We start from the raw sequence: 20371 nt of genomic DNA, 5'->3' as shown, positions 1-20371 counted from the left end.
CCTTCAGAGGAATGGTCTCAACCCCATGCCAGTCTCCCCAGGCTGGAGCACCAGAGCTGGAAAGAGGAGCCCACACACTATGTGGCTGTGAAAATCTGGAAGAGACAAGAATCTGCTAGAAAACCAGGGACCCTCCTAAAGGACCAGTGCACAAAATCTCATCTGTAGCCACTCACCATGGGCTCTGGCAGAGAGAAGGTGACTAAGAAGGTTTGTAGCTTCAGGAAGACGGCTAAAGGTACAGCTGCTCTGGTCCCTTTAGGTGAATCCTCATCCCCACCACACACTGACACCATCTTTCCTGGGTCGGGCACTCTTTTCCATACCGCATCAGCCTAAGGCAGTGGTTCTCAACCTTCTGGCCCTTTAAATACAGTTCCTCATGTTGTGACCCAACCATAACATTATTTTCGTTGCTGCTTCATAACTGTAATGTTGCTACTGTTATGAATCGTAATGTAAATATCTGATATGCAGGATGGTCTTAGGCGACCCCTGTGAAAGGGTCGTTCGACCCCCAAAGGGGTTGCGACCCACAGGTTGAGAACCGCTGTTTTAAGGTATCACAAACACCTTCTTAAGTTCTGCATGGAAGATGTTCATCACATCTATTATCTGAGCCTCTATTTTAGCTAACATATATAATTCCACTGATGGCTCCTATTTGTCAATAGTATTAAAATACTGGCGTTTCTAATGAATAATGATTGTCCTCTAGCAACGTGATGAATGACCCCATAACTTCTCATTTTGGTCTTTAGACCTCGCAGGACTTCATGTTGCCTTTGTAGTGCTGCTAAGAAGGCCCTCTTCTTCGTCTATCCCCAGGGGAAGTCAAGCAGACAGCCCATCTCTATTAAAAGACTCCCTGGAGACTTTTTGGAGACCTCAGCTTCTAGCCTTTCCTGATATTGTTCTTCCAAATGCAGCACAGGGAATAATGAACTTGGGGATGTCAATTTCTTTTCTGTCCGTAAAGGCTAACATATGGATGATTCTGTTTGCAGAACCTTAAACAGGTTCACCTCAAACAGATGTCATGATAATTTTTCTGTGAATACCAGACTTTGCAATCTCATCGATCATTTGTGCTTCTTTCAAATGAAAAAAGAAAGAAAGGAAGGAAGAAAGAGCAAAAGAAAAGAAAAGTGGCCCAAGGAAGTCAATTGTTTTGGCTGAGGGCACAATGTTTAGAGTAATTAAAGAGTTTCTTTGGCTTAGACTATATGTAGTAGGAATAGAATGTAGACTGTGATGTTAGTATCCTTGCAAAGAACTATCATTGTACTTTTTCTTTTTTTGTCCAAATGATGTTGGACCTATGTCCATAGACAATTCCTGATCAGTGAAGAATCCAAGTGGAGTTTAAGAAAGGAGGCATCTAGATTTGAACCATCTGGATTAAAACCCTGATAACAGCAACATAAAGGCCACTTTATCCAATGAAGGCTTGAAAGCACCCCACTACAATTTGTGGGAGTAACGGAATGGATGCAGCACTGGCCTGGCATTTGTGGTATTAGTATCTCTCTGCATGGTGGTGTACGAGGCAGGAAACGGCTTCTAGAGATCTACTTCTGCCGGTAAGTATCTGGGTGACCTTAACCTAGTCACTGATTTATACAGGTTTCCATTTTATCATTTTTTAAAGAATCTGACATTCTGTAGAGACTCTATTTGCTCAAAATCGTGGTAAATGTTGGTAGTTTTTCATATCCCTCAATGGTCTGAAGCAAAATCAAGTGATTTTAGAATTGAACTCTGAGAGCTAGGTACTACATTTCCCCCCAAAGTTAAAGGTGATTTGGCCGCTTCACTCACTATCAGGAATTTGTTGGGGCCAGAGTCAGTACATTAAAAGAGGAAGAAGGTCTTCTGGTTGGTTGCCAGAGTACGCTCAGTCTCAAGGAAAGTGGTTTCCAGATAACGTAGTGAGTGTTAGGATAGGTCATCACCAACCAGACTGGTTTTCTCCAGAGGCCTTCCCAGGCCTTAGATGCACAGGTCAGGAGACAATAGCTTGTTACCCCAGAGATGCCCATAACCGGCTGCCTCCTCCTTTCCCAAGTCCCACGTGGGAACCGATGTGATGGTGACAATGTGATGTGGTCTAGTAAAAGCACAGCAGATAACAACTGCCTCCCTTTTTAATTCCTGAAAAGACCCCAGTAACTTTCATATGAAAAAACTGTTTTCTTTTTAAAACTGTTGTTTTTTAAAGGTGTAAATATAAAACATGCTTCTCAGTTTCATTAGCATTTAATTTGGTTTTGATATATGTATTTTACCTCCTCCTCCTCCCCCAGTTTAGAGGCATTTAATCTCTAAGGTCAAGTACTTTCAAACAGCCAGGATCTCAAACTGTAATAAAAGACACACTTTTAAATAACTTGTATGCATATATGCATAACTCATGGACACAGACATAGGCTTGGGGCTGGGGCCGGGAGCGGGCTAGAAGGGGTCAATGGGGTAAAAGGGGACATGTGTAATACCTTCAACAATAAAGATTTTTTAAAAAGACACATTTTTAGTAGAGGAAAATCTTGTTATAAGTCCCTCTCCACTCAACTAATATAACATTTTTAGAAAACTACAAAAAATGCTCAAACAGTTCTCTTAAAAAAAAAAAAGAAGATTGTTATTTCTATAGCCACAGATGTGAAACAAGTTCACTTTTGAACAAAAAAGGGGGGGGTGAGGAGTAAAGAGGGGTTCAAAACAGTGAAATTATACAAAGTTGTTTCTTATTTCTGAAGGAGGAAACACATTTGCTGCATAGGCAATTATCTTGATGAACAAACTTGTATAAAGTACCTGTTTTGTGCTCCTCACAATTCCAGGGCTCATGAAGCTGCAATAATACATGAACTATCACAGTCTCTGATAGGGTGTTTTTATAGTACCCTCACTATTTTTATGTATGTTTGAGGATTATCATAATAAGAATATTTACTGATAACCAGATTCCAATATTACATGCCTAGAAGAAAATGGACATATGGGATATCAACCCATGATATAAAATTCTATATTACATGAATATGTAATATTGGTAGGTATGGATCTACCTGCAAGTGGTGGGGTGGGAGAAGAAAACATGCTGGCTTGGGATAAAATGACAATAAAAAGGGACTTGGTGACATGACCATGGATCTTCAAGCAGAAACTTCCCTGAATGTAGCTGGTGATCCCTTCCCAAATGGATACATCTATCTGAATTATAATACCCTCAACTCTACCCACTTTATCAAGAGAATCAGCAATTGCTTCAAGTAGGTCTGGCTTTAAATAATAGGTCATAGGAACAACCTGGTGAGTTCCTGCTGGCCACTGACCAAATGTGCTCCTAATAGAAACATCAACTCATAGTGAGGAAGGAAAAGAGAGCGAGGGGAAAAACAGAGAGAGAGGAGGAGAAAAAACAAGACAAAACAAGGTGAGAAGAAAGAACCCGCTTTAGGCTGTGATAGCCACGCTCCAATCGCTGCATCAGAGAGAGTGAGAGGTGGATGGAGCCTCCCTGATGCTCGGTCTCTGTGCAGACGTGCCTAACGCAGCAGGATCTATTCTAGCGCATCTCTTCCACAAAATGTTCCACTAAGGTTTTCTGACATGAGACTCATTTTCTCCCTGAAATCCAAAGAACTCAGTGGGATGATTCTTTGTGATCTGGTTGGACCCTTTTGAGAGAAAAAGTCACCTATGAGACTGCAAGATGCCAACTGTCACCCTCGCCTGTGCTAATCAAAGGTGAACACTTTGGCTCTGAGTTTTTCTAGGGAAGTGACATTTCTATTGATTACTCGTCCAATGTTTGCACCTACAGAAAACGGACACATTGAAAATGCATAATGGCAGGTTGAAATATTTGTAGATTTTATAAAAAAGCAGGAAGAAAAAAAAATCCCAAGATGGACTCTGATTTGCCTTTTGATAGCCCTCTCTTTCATGCTATTTAGCTGACAGAATTTATGCAGCTTTTGCCCGCCCAAATTAATGAGCAGTTGGATATGATGATAAATGGGGTGGTGGTCTCTTTTACATTTTAAAAAATGACAGCATTTCTCTGAAGAAACACTTTTCTTTTTTGCTTAAAACACTCAATTTATATAAAGTAATGTAAAGTCAATCTTTCAGGAACAGAGTTACTACATACACTATATTGATATATCACAAACTACCAGCCAACAATGGCATGTTTGCTTATGTAAATTGCACCTGCACAGGCCACTTTATATAGAAAGTCTTAAAGTCACCTCCAGCCAGAGCTGGCTGCATAAGTGATTAGGAAACTTGGAGAAAGACTAAATCTTTGGGAGTTGGAGAAGAGGTTTAAAATGTCACTTTTAATGGCTCTCTTACTTGAAATTTACTGTCACGCTTATTTTAATTATACAGTTACACTGAAAAAACTGTCCTTTGCTTGGGGGCTAATTAACTACTCAGTTCTGCAATGATCATAATAATAATAACTCCCATTTATGTAATGTTTTGCCAGGCTCTCAGCTAAAAATGAACATGTAATATCTCCTAATACTCACAATAAGCCGATGATGTTGGTTATATTATTACACATGAGGAAGCCGAGGCAGAGACATTATGTAATCTGCCCAGTGTTGTGCAGCAGTCAACAGCGAGGCTGGGGTGTTTGGCTCAAGAGCTCCCATTTTTTTTTTAAACAGCACACCATCCCTCACTACCTGGGCATACTGGTACAGGTTGATTTAAATATCGATTCCTTGGTTTACCACTCAAACTCTTCAAGCTTCAGCTTACTTGACCCTTTCAGATTTATCTCTTATGTTTCAAGACTTCTCCACACGGATCCCAGACTCTGGACAAAATGAGGCTGGCCCCTTCCCCGTACGTCCTGAGCTTTCTTCACGTTACGATTTTACAAATGGTATTGCCTCAATGTAAAACGCAGTCACTTATTAAGAAGTGACAAACATTTATTGAACAATTACTATATACCAAAAACTATGTTACTCTATTTACATAATTATATCATGAGTGCAATTATGTGTAATAATACGTACAGGTAGCGTCATCCTGATGTTACAGAGGAGGAAACCAAGTCTTAGGGAAGTTAAGTATCTTGTCTAAAACAACTAATAAGCAGTAGAGTCATAGCCCAAACTCTAACTCTGTCTGACTCCAAGGAGCCAGCTGTTAGCCATACATTCTAGGCTACATCTGTTCCAAATTCTAATTTACATTATAGTTGTTTGAGAGTTAGTTTCATACCTCCTGCTACGCTGTACACTGCTAGGACCAAAGGCTAGATTTTGCATCTCTGAACACCTCAAATCCCCCCCCCCCACTCCCCCGCCAACACACACACAGTTTTGAGTAGAATGTTTGTGGAAGTGACTAAGTAAAAGCAAAGAATTCTAAAGTAAAATGTCAATTTTAAGGCTTCCGGGAAGTGTTGTTGTTTTTTTAAGTAATTTTTTATTTTTCAATTACAGTTGACATACAATGTTATATTAGTTAAGGCTTCTGAGAAGTCTTGAACACCTGGGAGGAGCACCCTTCTCCCACCTCCTTGAAGCACTACCTATGATAACTGTGCACTATTTTTGCCCATGGGTAGATTGAGGGGGAGCAGACTTGCAGAAAGAGCCAGTGTGTGTGGGGTCCTCCTCTGTGTAGCTCTGCCGGATCTCAGGTGGAAATGGCTCACAATCCCTCACCTTGCTCTGAATGCTGTTTGTAAAGTATCTGTGGTTTGTGAACACATTGCAACTGACATTAATTCAGGCTTCTCAGAGATTATAAAGCCCCCAGAGGCTGTCAAACTAGGTAACATTTTTAAAAGGAGCATATTCCCTGGGAGATTTCTTTTATTCCTATTTAATTGTGAGTAGTCAGTCTGAGGAATATGTATTTAAAATAAAGACAATTATTTAAACACTAGAGGCCCAGTGCACAGATTCATGCACATTGAAAGGAAATGAATTAGAAGATGGCCAGCAGAGTGGGACTGGGTGGGATGGGCCAGACATACCCTGGAGCCAACCTTGGTCCCTCCCTGGCTAGCTGCACCTGGGATGGCACTGGGGCCGAAGGGCATCTCTGGAGTAAGTGGGGTTGGGGTTCCTCTGGCAGGTGGGATTCCTCAGCCTGGCCTATGGGGATTGGGCCAAAACCAGCAGTCCGACATCCCCCGAGGGGTCCCGGAGTGCGAGAGGGCACTCTGCAAAGTTGTTGTCGCTCGGCAGCTCCTGCATTGAGCATCTGCCCCCTGGTGGTCATTGCGCATCATGGCTACTGGTTGGATGGTCAAACAGTTGGGTGGTTGCTTAGGCTTTTATATATATAGATACCAGAGACAGAAGATATTAACAAACCTGATATTGGTTCTAAAAATGGACAAAGACACAGTCAGCAAAACTTGAAACCACTTTTAATTTTATCTAACCCATTTGATTACATGCTGCTTTGTGAAAAATTATCAGTGCCTGTGGTATCACAGAGAACTAACTACCAGATTCAAAGTCAGGAGATATGGATGCAAGGTCAGGTCAGACTGTCACTTGAAAGCAGAGTAAGCACAAGGAAGTTATCTGGTCTCTATGAGCATCATGTTCATATGAAAAATGGGGATGGTTTGCATATCAATACAAGCAATACAAAAATCCCACATGAAATATTTTGAAATCTGTAAGGTCTACAACATAAAATGCATTCGTCAACAGAGGCAAAATTGTAGCCAACATAATGACATCCTATATAATAAAAGCCCAGCAACCGAACAGCGGAATGACCAGAACGACCATTTGACCAGTCGCTGTGACTTGCACTGACCACCAGGGGGCAGACACTCAATGCAGGAGCTGCCCCCTGGTGGTCAGTGCACCACCACAGTGGGAGCTCCACTCGGCTGACCAGGATGAGTGGCTGCTCCTGCTGCAAGCCCTGGGCCAATGTGCAGGAACTTGGGCTGCGAACATTGCCTCCTTGCCCCAGGCTCCTCCTTCTTGCTCCCTGCTGCCTCCTCTAGACACCCACAGGCTGTGCAGAGCTGCCACTAGGCTCTCAGAGCTGACCCTGGAGGCTGGAAGGCGGGTTTGTGGCTGCAGTGGGACTGAGGCCTACTCTACTGCTTTTCAGTGCTATTGTCTCTGGGCCTGGCCCCAACCAGGTCCCCTGGAGAGGTGAGTGCTCCGGCTCCACAGAATGCCGAGAGCCGGTCCATGCTTGCTGTTTCAAGGGACCTGGCATATATGGCATACTGTTCTTAATATGTTTGCTCACCTTCTTGGCACTATGTGTTTTAACCAAGGTCTCTGAGAAAGGTTGTTTCCCCAGGTAGGGATTTTCCCCTGAAGTTAGGGAGGGAATAAAACCCCTTAACTAAGTGCCAGGCAGGTAATTAATCACTTTAACTACAAACAATCATGCTTAAGCTGCATAATCTTTACTCCCTGGAATGGAGATAAGAAACGCCCTAACCTTTGTAATAGAGATTGATAGGATTGAATCAACTGGTATAAATACAGATGTAACAAGACAGAGAGAGACAGAACTTAGAAGAGAACCAAGAAGACAGAACCTACACAGAACCTACAGACAGAAGAACTTCCCTGGAGAGAACATGGCAAAAGATCCTGGACTGAACCTGACTACAGAAATTGGCAAGAGAACCTGACTAGAACCTGGTGACTGAACCTGGCTGGAGAACCTGGACAGAACCTGGCTGGAGAACCTAGCGAGGGAACATGGCTACAGAACCTCGCTGGAGATCTGAAGCAGAACTTCGCTGGAGATCCAGACCAGAACTTGGCTGGAGATCCTGGCTAGAGATCCTGACTAGGCTGCTGATCAACTGAACACTGTCTCCGTGTCCTTCCTTCTTCGCCGACTCCGTCTACACCTTTGGGAACCCCTGGACCTGCTGGGGTTGGACCCCGGCAACAGAAGATGCTGGATCAGTGAGCAGCTGCTCAGAGAGTGGGTCCACAGCCACTTGACTGACCAGGATGAGAGGTGCTCCCACAGCAGGCTGGTCCCTGCAGGCCATGCCCCCCACCAGTGCACAAATCCCATGCACTGGGCCTCTAGTATTTGATTATAAGACAGAATAGGGTTTTCCTTCTCAGCTCACCCTTTTCCTCCTACCTCTATTCAATTATTTAACAAATATTTACTAAGTGCCTAAAGTGTGCCAGACACTGTATTAAATGCTGAGAATACAGTGACAAACTGGTCAGATAAGATACCTTGTTGGGGAAGGAGCAGGGACACAATGAGTGAATGTGTAAATAAATGAATGAATGATTTCAGATGATGAGAGGACTATGAAGATAATGATAACAATTACAAAAGAACCTTTTTAAAAAAATATATGTTTTATTGATTTCAGAGATGAAGGGAGAGGGAGAGAGAGATAGAAACATCAATGATGAAAGAGAATCATTGATTGGCTGCCTCCTGCATGCCCCCTACTGGGGACCGAGCCCGCAACCCAGGCATGTGCCCTTGACTGGAATCGAACTCGGGACCCTTTAGTCCACAGGCCAACGCTCTATCCACTGAGCAAAACCAGCTAGGGCACAAAAGAACTTTCTGAGGGGATAACACCTGGGCTGCAATCTGAATGATCACACCCAGTCTCTGATACACAGAAAACAAAGTGGGGAGAGTACTCCAGAAAGAGGCAACAGCAAACAGCAAGTCCCTAAGACAAAATGATCTTGGCATGTGCAAGACACAGAAATAAGGCCCCTATAGAAGTATAATGAACGAAGAGGAGGATGTTATCAGGTAAGTTGGGCAGGTAAGATGCATGGAAGGGTCTTGGAGATTAGGAATTAGATTTTATTCTAAATTCAGTGGAAAGCTATCCGATAGTTTTGAGTAGGAGAATGACTTAATCTGACTGCATGGTCAGAATCTTTGCTAAGACCAAGGAAAGAGGCAGACTCTTTGCTAACAGTATAGCAATCAGGTTTTTTTGTTGTTAAGAGAGACAGGCAATATTTAGTTTTAAAAAAGTTTTCCACAGTGGAGACTAGCAGACATTTCAAACTCAACATGTTCAAAATCGAGATTTCTCTCCCACAGTCTTCCCTCTTTCAGAAATAGTCATTATATGCTTCTAGTTTTCAGAACAAAAACCATGAAGACATCCTTGATTCATTCAATTCGTCAGCAAAGCCTGAGGCCATTTCTCACCTTCACTGCTTCTACCATGGCCCAGGTCCTGCTCATTCCCTGCCCAGACCATTGCAATGGCCTCCTAACTATCTCTCTGCTTTCAATCTTGTCTCTCTTCAGTCTATTTTCAACACAGCTGCCAGAGGGAGCCTATTAGAATAAAAGTCAGATGATATTATTTCTCTGTGCAAAACCCTCTGCTGTTCTCTTATCTCAGAGTCAATGTCAAATTCCTCACGATATCCTAGGAGGATTGTTACATCTTCCCCACTTATCTTTCTTCCTACATTTCCTGCCTGTTTTCCGCTCACGTACTCTGCTCCAGCCATACGGGCCTTTTTGCTGCTCCTTGAACACCTGTGCCTACTCCTACCTCAGGCCTTTGCTTTTCCTGGCCCTACTGCACAAAACATATTCTCTAGATACCTATAAGGCTTTCTCTTTTGTTCTTTTAGGATTTTACTGAAATTTATCTTCTCAATTGAGGTAGGAATTTAATTGCTTCGATTTACCAATATATTTTTTAAATGAGTATTTAGTGGGTGTAATACAAAGCCAAATTTGGCTCATTTTTATCCTAATGACTTCTGCAAAATAGCCACCATTGTTGACTGAGTAAATGGACATAGCCTGATGATTTTTTAAAACGCTACCTGGAATGATATACAGTGCCATTTTGTTAACGCACTTCTAGGCATAAACTTAGATTTTCTTCTTTGTATTGAAAAGTTTACATTAAGTTAGTCTTTTCTGTAAACATAATGATAGAAAATAGAGGATTCAACTTGCTGATCTGAAGCATGATGAAGACTAACTCTGCCCAAATATCACCTGATCGCTGGGATATAGTATCCTCATTATTATATCTTTGCCCTTCAATGGCTTCCCCACTGTCCTTGGGATGAAGGCCAGAAGTTTGACCATGGGACCCTACATGTCTCTCAGCCTCATCTGATGTCCCACGTTCTCTTTGCACCCTGCCTTCTGGATATTCTAGACTTCTTTAAGGTCTTTGAACATGTCATTCTTCCTCTGCCTTAGGACTTTTGCTGATGGTCATCCTTTGGCCTGCAATACTCTTACTTCCTCTTCTATGTATCTTGCTAACTCCTATACTTCAAATCCAACAGAAACTACCACTTCCTTGACCCTGATCTTGTTCAACAGGTCAAACACTCCAATCCTTTCTTATGTACTCTTATAATAATATAGTCCTTTCCTTCAAAGTATCTATCATAGTTATGAATTTACACTTATTAGTTTGATTCTTTGATTATTTTTTATCACTCGTATAAACTGTACAAGGACGAAGATTGTGTGCATATTTGCTCTCTAACCCCCAGCATCCAGCAGAGCTCCATGCCCATTTAAGATATTTGGTAATTATTTGTTAAATAAGTAAATGGATGAATAAACGTCAAACTAACTAACTAAATCACAATTTAGGTTTTTATGGTCTCAATCAGCTTTTAATAGAATATCATCATTATCTTTCCATATCCAGAGCTTTCTGATCTTATTATTATTTCCATGGCTTCCAATCTGATGACATCCCCCCCCCCCGCCCGCCCCAAATACTAATAATGCATAGTTCACATGTGATTTTCAGCTTTCCCTGAGCTTTCACATTCATTTCTACATTCCACTCAAGTTACTGATAAAGACTCTGGAGCTCAAAATGCCACATAGTTAACAAGACACAAGTCAAGGCTAGAATTCTAACCATGCCAAGGCTCCTGGGAAACCTAAAGAGGGAAGATAAGAAACTGAAAATTGGGTCCACTTCTGAAGGTCCCCGGGGAAAGATATATTAAAATAGAGGTATCTCTCCATCCCCAAACAAAAGCTGATTTAATTTATTAAAGGGCTTATTTTATTAAAGTTGAGTTAGATTGGGTCACATAATTATCTCACCAGAGAGTATAAGAAAGTGTAAAAATGAGAAAAAAGTCAATCATTCCAATTTCATGGCTTAGACAATAAGTCTCACCAAGTTCTCCTTTATATATCTGTTTTGCAATTTTTCTTTATACTATATAAGCACCAACTTAATACACTCTCCTCTATTTGCATAGAATGCAATTTAGCACTCCACTACCCAACTGCCTCTCAAAGATGCCAAAAGAATGTGACACAGACTCTAAAGGCTGCATGTTTGAGTCCCCCGAATTCCTCCTGCCCCTTAGACCTCACCTCCAGTTATTCACTAAACTCTGCCAGTTCCATTTCATCTACTCTTCTACCACAGGCCCATGGAATCATTCACCTGGATGTCATATAATCCTCCTAAACAATCTTTCCACCACCATTCTCTACCCATTCATCTCATTCTTCAAACTAGAGATTCTTTCTTGAGTAGAAATGGAATCATGTTACTTTTCTGCTTCTACCCTGCTCTGTAGGATAGAATCCTATATAGCAGCTTATCCACTGTAGTCGCTGCTGACCCTTGAAGTTGATCAGCCTGGGGACAGTCCCACCCAGTGACTCCAACAGCAATCAAGGCTCAACTACAACAGGTCAGTACACATAGCCTACACAGGTGTGCGTGCACCCTGAGTGGCTAGCCCAGGTGATGGCTTGCTATACTGTTAACAAAGAGTCTGCCTCTTTCAGAACAAAAACCATGGAGGCATCCTTGACTCATTCAATTTGTCAGCAAAGCCTGAGGCCATTTCTTACCTTCTACAGGACACCTACTACACAAAGCCACTCTACCAATTCCAGGAGATGTATCAACTCTTCACAATGAACAGAAACAGACACAGGAAAGCAGACAAAATGTAGAGACAAAGAAACAGGTCCCAAATGAAAGAGCAGTCATCAATAAAATAAAATAAAAAAAAATAACTAAATGAAATGGAGGCAAGCAAACTACCACATGCAGAGTTCAAAACAATGGCTATAAGGATGCTCAAGGAACTTAGTGAGAAAGTCAAGGAATTTAGTGAGAACTCAACAGCACAAAAAGGACTATAAAAAAGAAACCATAAAAAAAGGGCCAGTGAGAAATGAAGGATACACTAAAATGAAAAATAATTCATAGGCAATCAATAGCAGTGTAGATGAAACTGAGAATCAAATCAGTGTTTTGAAATATGAAGAAGCAAAAAATACCCAATCGGAACAGTAAAAAGAAAAAAAGAATTAAAAAAGTGAAGATAATATAGGAGCCTCTGGGGCTTCAAGAAAAACAACATTTGTATCATGAGAGTGTTGTAAGGAGAATAGAGAGAGAAAGAACTTGAATACCTATTTGAAAAAATAATGGCAGAAAACTTCCCCAACTTGGTGAATGAAATAGACATACAAGTCCAGGAAGTGTACAGTCCCAAATAAGATGAACCCAAAGAGGCCCACACCGGAATATAATGAACAACATAAACTGATGAACATAAAAAATCCAGAGGCCGAGAAGCATCAACAGACTGTCAAACTTCAGAGGGAAGGCAGTGGGGTGGGCGGGGTAAGAGATCAACCAAAGGACTTGTATGCATGCGTATAAGCATAACCAATGGACACAGACACTAGGGGGGTGAGGGCATGTGCTGGGGGTTGAGGGTGGCTGGGGAGAGCTCAATGGGGGGAAAAGAAGACATATGTAATACTATATGTTATACTTCAAACAATAAAGAATTAAAAAAAGAAAGAGAACATTTTATTTAGATAAAAAAAATAGGCCCACAACAAGACACATCATAATTAAAATGCCAAAGGTTAAAAACAAAGAGAGAATCTTAAAATCAGCAAGAGAAAAGCAGTTACCTACAAGGGAGCACCCATATGACTGTCAGCTGGTTTCTCAAGAGAAACTTTGCAGGCTAGAAGGGAGTGGCAAGAAATATTCAAAATGATGAAAAAAGCAAGGACCTACACCCAAGATTACTCTACCCAGCAAAGCTATCGTTTAGAATCGAAGGACAGATAAAGAGCTTCCCAGGCAGGAAAAAGCTACAGGAGTTCATCACCACCAAACCAATATTACATGAAATGTTAAAGGGTCTTTTTTAAGAAGAAGAAAAACCAATAAAGAATATGAACAATAAAATGGCAATAAATACATATCTATCAACAATTGAATCTTAAAAACAAAATAAATGAACAAGCAGAACAGAAAAGGACTCATAGATACAAGAACATTTTGACAGTTGCTCGATGGGCAGGCACTTGAGAGAGTGGTTGAAAAAGGTGAAGGAATTAAGTACAAATTGGTTGTTACAGAATAGCCATGGAAGTAACGTACAGCACAGGGAATATAATATAGTCAATAATATTGTAATAAGTATGTATGGTGTCAGATGGGTATGACATTTATCAGGATAATCACTTAGTAAGTTTTATAGTGTCTACTCACTGGGGTGTACACTTGAAACTAATATAATAATGTATGTCGACTGTAATTGCAAAATAAAAATATAATTAAAAAAAGAAAGAAAGAAAAACTGTTTAACGACCAAAGAATAAATGGGCAGGAAGAATTGTGTGGTCATTTCATCTTTGTATACAAAACAATCCCTGACAATTCCAGGCCATAAACAGAAACACATTTTGTCAGTTATTCACAGAGCAGCCTCCTTCCTCTTTACCAAAGTTGCAGATCTGCTGACTGGCAGAAAGCAGACTGCAAATTTACGACTTTTGAATTCTGGAAATGATGACTAGCAAAATATTTGCCTTTTCATAGCAAATATATGCCCACAATATGCATATAAAGGGAAAATAAATTATTAAAGAAAGACCCAAGAAAGAAAGAAAGTGTTCTATGATGGGGAAGGTGCTGGGAGGCAATACTCACAGAGATCGGAGGCTAAGCAACTGCTGGAAAGTTTCAACCTTAATTTCATAGATTTCGTTATGTCGCAGGTCTCTGAAATGACAGAGGTCCAAAGATTGATTTCAAAGTCACTGGTTTCAAAGACTAGTCTTCTGAGAACATTTACAGAGGGAATACCTGCCCTCAATCAAAGAAACACATGAAATTGACTATCAAGTGACTTAAAAAATTTTTTTTGGTTAAAAAAGAACATTGTAATTTATACACTTAAAGAAGTATTGTTTGTCTCTCTTTCAAAGCAGCTAGTTCTTTTGGGTGAACATAAAACTACATCCCAAATGCCATCTTCTTTAAATACTTTAAGAATGGCTCTCCTGGCTCTGCCTTCTGAGCCTTTCTTGTATTTTAGGGTCTTCGGGAGTTTCAAATCTGCCTTTCAAACATAGATTATTTCTTTCTCCCCTAATTTTCCAAAGGCTTTCAGAGGAAAATTAAGTGGGAAAGGATAGATGGTTAATATTATTTTGATCAAAACCAAAGTATGAGTATAAAGCAATAGGCTGATGTTTTATGGAGGTGGCAATTTTAAGAAAGGACTTCTAAAATGTTTCATGTGTAAGTAGCACCAGTGGCACCTCAAATATGACAAATATGGCACCTCCCCTAAAGCTGACTATTGTGAAACAAACATATCAACAAACTCAAGCCCCCCATATTAAAAAAAAAAAACACATACCACTTATTGAATATGTAAGTTTAGCAAAATGCCAAAGCTCAAACAAACGGACTTCATTATTATATCAAGTTCATGGGGGCAGGGGAGGGAGGGGAAAGGAAATAATAAATAGTTTACTTACCATACAATGCATGGTAAAATAGTATTATCTGTATTTCCAAACTTTATAGCTATCTCATACAGTCATGTTGTGTGTGTAAGAAGGGAACACATATGAAATGTCTCTCCAGTGACCCAAGCAAATCAATGAGTCCTGGGTATGTGAGTTTGGGTTCTTATTTTTGGCTAGGTGACTTAGAGACTCTATAGACGTACATTTTCTGAAGCTTTTGGCAGACTGAAAAACTGGGTAAATCCTCCAACAGGTTGTAAGATAGATCTCTGAAAAACAGAAGGTAGAAAAGGGAAAAAAATCTGTTACATATTCATTGTAAGGAAACATTCCCCTTTCCCCTTTGAGATGATATATCTCCTAAAGGCCGACACTGAACATTTCTCCAGTCTGACATGGAGCAGGTAGCCACCATTATTGGATTAAGCAGAAGATTCAAATGTTTACTAAAATGTAACTGTTATACTTCTTTAATTGACTTAAATAATTTACTTAATGAATATATTTATATTTTGTTAGTGATGATCTACAATGTTTTAGCTATTATCTTACTGAAATGAGTACAAATCAAATTAAATAATTGTGCCTCTGTTTCTAAGAGCTGCTATCTACAGCTAAAAGAATCACTGTTGGTTCTTTTCTAATTAACTAAAATAAAACCCCAACAACAATTCAAAACATAGCATTAACTTGGAAATCAATCACTACGAGAAAGGGAGAGGTGGAAATCTAAGAAAGTCTTCAGCCAAAACTCAACAAATTACAGAATAACAAAACCATCTGGATATATTTAGAGTAAAATATAACTAATCTAAAACAAGCCATGGTAATTTGCAGAAAGCTTAGAAAAAGAAATCTGGTAGATAAAGTAACATAGATATATATGTAAAAAATTTTGTCTCATATTTTAGAAGTTATCAGCTAATCAGCTAACACGTTTTTATGCCTGATTTTAATTCTTAAACCTAGATCCCCACTATGCAACTAAAACTAAGAGGCTCTTAAGTTATTTTATTCTTTAATTGATCACTTTATTCTACGTTTATTGGATAAATGTAATTTATATAGAAATACAATTCATTTCCTACACATAAATAGTTTAGATAAAGCTGTTTGCAAACACAAATTTGTAGTTTATAGTAGAGGTTTCAAAGATCAACCTGAATCAAAAACAAAATAGCAAAACCATACTTCCCACCTATATACAAGTATACCTGACTAACAGTAGGGTATGTAATTTTGAAAAGTGAGTGAAATAAAATGGACACATGTGTTATCAAAGCTGATAGTAATTTGGTTCACTAATCTTCACAGACTTCAAGGGGACAAATCCTTCCTGTGTACCTCTTGGTAGAGGGTGCATAAAATCCTCTTCTACATAAAAGACACAGTATCATCTCCTACCTAACTTCTACTTAATGATTTTCATGGTTAACATTGACCAAGCATTTCTTACATGTAGATACCATGTTTACAGCTCTACCTGAACTTTTTCTTTTAATTCTGTGGTCACTCTATGAGGGAGACACTGATGATCCCCAAACAATGTGAAATGACTTGCTTAAGATCACCAGCTACTAAGTAGGGAAGGCCACACACAACCAAGTAATTCCCTTGGAGGTGAAACAAGTTGGGGGCAAAACCACGCAAGTGCAGTTAAATTTCCTCATGTAACAAGGACCCATGGATGATCCAGCCTAAGGGGGTTGCTCTCAAACCTCTGCTTCTAGAACCTAAAGTTGACTGTAGTAGAGGTCAGGACTCTGAACTCTGTTCTCAACTTCAACTCATTCTACTTGGTTGATACACTGGCCAAAGCATTGATATCTTTCTCAGTTCTCTCCTTAAGTGAGAAGATGCCTGCTTTGCTGATATTGCAGAGTTGTTGGGAAGAACAAATCAATATTGTAGGTTGAAGTGCTTTGAAAATGGCAAGATACTGCTATTAAGGTATTTGTGTATTTTCAAGCCTTTCTAGTTTCAGCTTGAGGAAAGAATAATGGAAGTGAGAAACAAGATGATGAGTTAACACTGCCTGAGAGTTTGCAATATTCCCGGGGCTGGTATTTAATCCTCATGATGATCCTCTGAAGAAAGTAATTACACCTCTACTTTATAGATTAGGAAACAGAACTGAGAAGGAATAAACAAGTTGTTCAAGATACTGTGCTGGTATAGAGAGAGACTGGACTTGAACCAGAAAAACAGACCCCAGAGTCTTTGTGCATAACCAATTTGTCAGTCAGCCTCCATTTATGCAGTTCTAGACCTGGGTGGTTTACTATTTACTGTGTGATATAGTGGAGACAGATGCAATTTATTATTATTTTTATTATTATTAATATTTTAAAGTATATTTTTATTGATTTCAAAGAAGAAGGGAGCGGGAAAAATAGAAACATCAACGATGAGAGAGAATCATTGATCTGGTGCCTCCTGCACACCCCCTACTGGGGATTGAGCCTGCAACCCAGGCATGTGGCCTGGCCCAGAATGGAACTGTGACCTCCTGATTCATAGGTCAACACTCAACCACTGAGCAACACCAGCCAGGCAACAGATGAAATTTAAATACTGGCTCCCAACTTATTAATTATAGGATGTGAAATTCTTGTCATGGTATTGATCCAGTTTCCTCAAGAAATGAGGATAATTATACCTATTCTGTAGGTGGTAGGGAGAATTCTAAGATGGCTCCATGATTTCCACCACCTACTGTACATACACTTTTGCCTAGTTATTCAATGAAACTGCTTGTGTTTAAAATTTGGACTCTGCTACTTTCTTGTACTTAAGTTTCCTAATTCTCAGTTTTCTCACTTTTATCTCTCTAGGGCAATGTGGGGTGAATAAGCGGAGATCAGCTCTGTCCCTTTCCTTCAAACATAACTGCCCGACTCCAAGGCTATCACATGGTGTTATTGCAACTCCATCCATTGAGCAACCGTGGCCTGGAGTGACATGCAGGCTGGGAATGGGGGAAGGCAGAACCACCACGGCAGACATTCCCATTCCTCCACTTAACATCTGTAGTGCTGCTTGTAGCGCTGCTACTAGGCAAAGCCTATGGTGGAATTACAGGCATTCAATGGCCGCAGATGTCTACTGCGTGAGAACAGAACCATGGCAAAAGATGAAGGGCCCTTTCACTAAGTCCCAACAATGCTTGAGAGGACGATAATAGGGTTGAGTGGGATTTGAGGGAGAAGGCTGAGAATGGAAGGTCAAAACAAAGCTCTTCAAGTTCCTATAAACGACTTTTCATAAAACATAAGAAAGGCAGAGCAAAAAGCTCCAAGCCAACAGAAATAACATATGCAAACAGTTTAACCATTAGAGGAAACATTAGAACATGGCACCCACAACTATACCGGAAGAATGTTTGGTTGCCTTTATCAAGGTCTGTGTGCATCCAATAGCTTAATTTTTTATTTTGGCATCCATAGTGGGTTTTTAATCTATTTTTTTCTGCTCTGAAAAGCCTTTAGAGGGGGAAAGGAAGTTATTTGGGCTTGTTCATATCCATTTTCTTAAAGGAAATGTGTGCCAGTTGGACTCCAGTGGGAGACGTTTGGGGTTTGGAAACAGGGTGTACTGCCATCATTACCAGGGTCCCGTCAGAGAGCCGCTTCCCTGGCCCACAGGGGGGAAAGGAGGCCTGACCTCCTGGAGAAGGGCAAGGAAAGAACTTTCTCTTCTTTTAAAGGATTTTTGAAATAATGCCTGCCACTTCACCCCTAGATGGCAGCTGCCTGTTCACAGAGCGTTATTGCCTTACTGATACGCACAGCATTTGGAGATTAGGTAACTGATCACACACGGTTTGAGGAAGAGATGAGATCTGTGCTCCAGTTAAAGTCCTGTTGAAACATAAAACCAGATATAGCTCTTTTATTCAGGCATCACACGGACATATTTTGATTCACTGGCATTCAGACTGGTTTGGCTTTAAAAGCAGTGCCTGTTCTGGTCAAAGTCAAGAGCCTTCTCAAGTACTCACAGGCTCTCCAGGCTCCCGGTTCCACTCAAATCAGGAAACTCAGTGATTTGTGAGGCACCGTTCAAAGTCCTAGAAGGAGGGATACATGAGAATTATTGGGAGAAGATAAAAATGGATAATTAAAAAATTTTAAATATATCTTTTTAAAATATATATTTTTATTGATTTCAAAGAGTAAAGGAGAGGGAGAGAGATAGAAACATCAATGATGAGAGAAAGCATTGATCAGCTGCCTCCTGCACGCCCCACCTTGGGGATTGAGCCCGCAACTTGGGCATATGACCGGACCGTGAATCGAACCGTGACCTCTTGGCTTATAGGTCAATGGTCAACCACTGAGCCATGCTGGCCAGGCAAAAATGGGTAATTTTTATTCCCTTTGTCAAAGCACTTCAACTTATAATATACATTTGGTTTTTACAGCAACCCTACAAGGGGAAAGTGATATGTCAGAGAAAAACTTACAGTGTTCTTAGTTCAGGTAAATGCTGAAAAGCGGATCTTCCAACAAGCTGGATTGGGTTATCATAGAAATGTCTGCAAAAAAAAAATCCAAGCACCAATGTCTTAGTATAAAACTTGAATGGCAAATTTCAACCAGTACATTCAATGTTTTTATGTAATTTCGATTATACTATCTCTATATATAAAAGCCTAAGCAACTGAATGACCAAACGACCGAACAACCATTTGACCGGCCACTATGATGGGCACTGACCACCAGGGGGCAGATGCTCAAAGCAGACATCCCCCGACGGGTCCTTGATTGTGTGAGGGTGCAGGTCAGGCTGAGGGACCCCACCAGTGCATGAATCCCTGCACCAGACCTCTAGTATTATATAACATTCCCAATCACGTGGTTTCAGGCAACCTCAAAAGTGTTTTAACTCATATGATGAGACTTTTGGTAAGAAATCCATACTATTTAAGATAGAAAATTTCTGACAGCAGATATGAATGATAGCTACAAAGGAGAAAAGCAAGTGAACTGACTGTCGTTATTACTTAAAAATTTCCCTGTGCCTCCAACATCTGTGGATTCTAGTGAGTGGCAGAAAGGTAATTCAGGGTGCTGGCAAGCGTAGCATCAACACTAATAAAAGAGAAAAATGGTAATTGGCGTACGACGATACCCTTTTCATTGGCTAATCAGGGCTATATGCAAATTAACTGCCAACTAAGATTGGCAGTTAACTGCCAACTAAGATTGGCAGTTAACTGCCAACTAAGATTGGCAGTTAACTGTCAACAAGATGGCGGTTAATTTGCATATGTAGGCACAATGCAGGGAGGCGAAAGGGAAAGCAGGAAGAAGCCCCCTGCCACTGACAGTGATCGGAAACCCAAGGGGGAGCTAAGAGCTGGGGGGCAGGGCAAAGGTGGCCCTGGGGCCGCCTTTGCCCTGCCCCCCAGCCATGATCGGAGAATCAGGTGCCTTTTCCGCCCTGGCCAGTGATAGCAGGAAGTAGGGGTGGAGCCAGCGATGGGAGCTGGGCATGGTCGAAGCTGGCAGTCCCAGGAGCTAGGGGTCCCTTGCCTGGGCCTAAAGCGAAGCCCACGATCGCGGGGCCGCTGCAGCTGTGG

The 20371-nt window shown here is 40.7% G+C and overlaps 1 protein-coding gene across 1 annotated transcript in view; it reads right to left on the bottom strand.

The window, feature by feature from the left end:
* LGR5 (leucine rich repeat containing G protein-coupled receptor 5) overlaps positions 1-20371 on the bottom strand; it is a 144379-nt gene that overhangs the window by 8913 nt on the left and 115095 nt on the right. Inside the window, exons 9-13 of the mRNA XM_059683647.1 lie at positions 19253-19324; positions 18788-18856; positions 18576-18647; positions 14991-15056; positions 13961-14032 (exon numbers count right to left, since the gene is read on the bottom strand). Coding sequence (XP_059539630.1) covers positions 13961-14032; positions 14991-15056; positions 18576-18647; positions 18788-18856; positions 19253-19324 — 351 coding nt within the window. The remainder of the gene's footprint in view (positions 1-13960; positions 14033-14990; positions 15057-18575; positions 18648-18787; positions 18857-19252; positions 19325-20371) is intronic.

This window comes from Myotis daubentonii, chromosome 2 (assembly GCF_963259705.1).
Source record: "Myotis daubentonii chromosome 2, mMyoDau2.1, whole genome shotgun sequence".
In the NCBI taxonomy this organism is placed as follows: domain Eukaryota; kingdom Metazoa; phylum Chordata; class Mammalia; order Chiroptera; family Vespertilionidae; genus Myotis; species Myotis daubentonii.
Note: the sequence above shows the minus strand (reverse complement) of the source record. Positions and strands in the feature narration are given on the sequence as shown.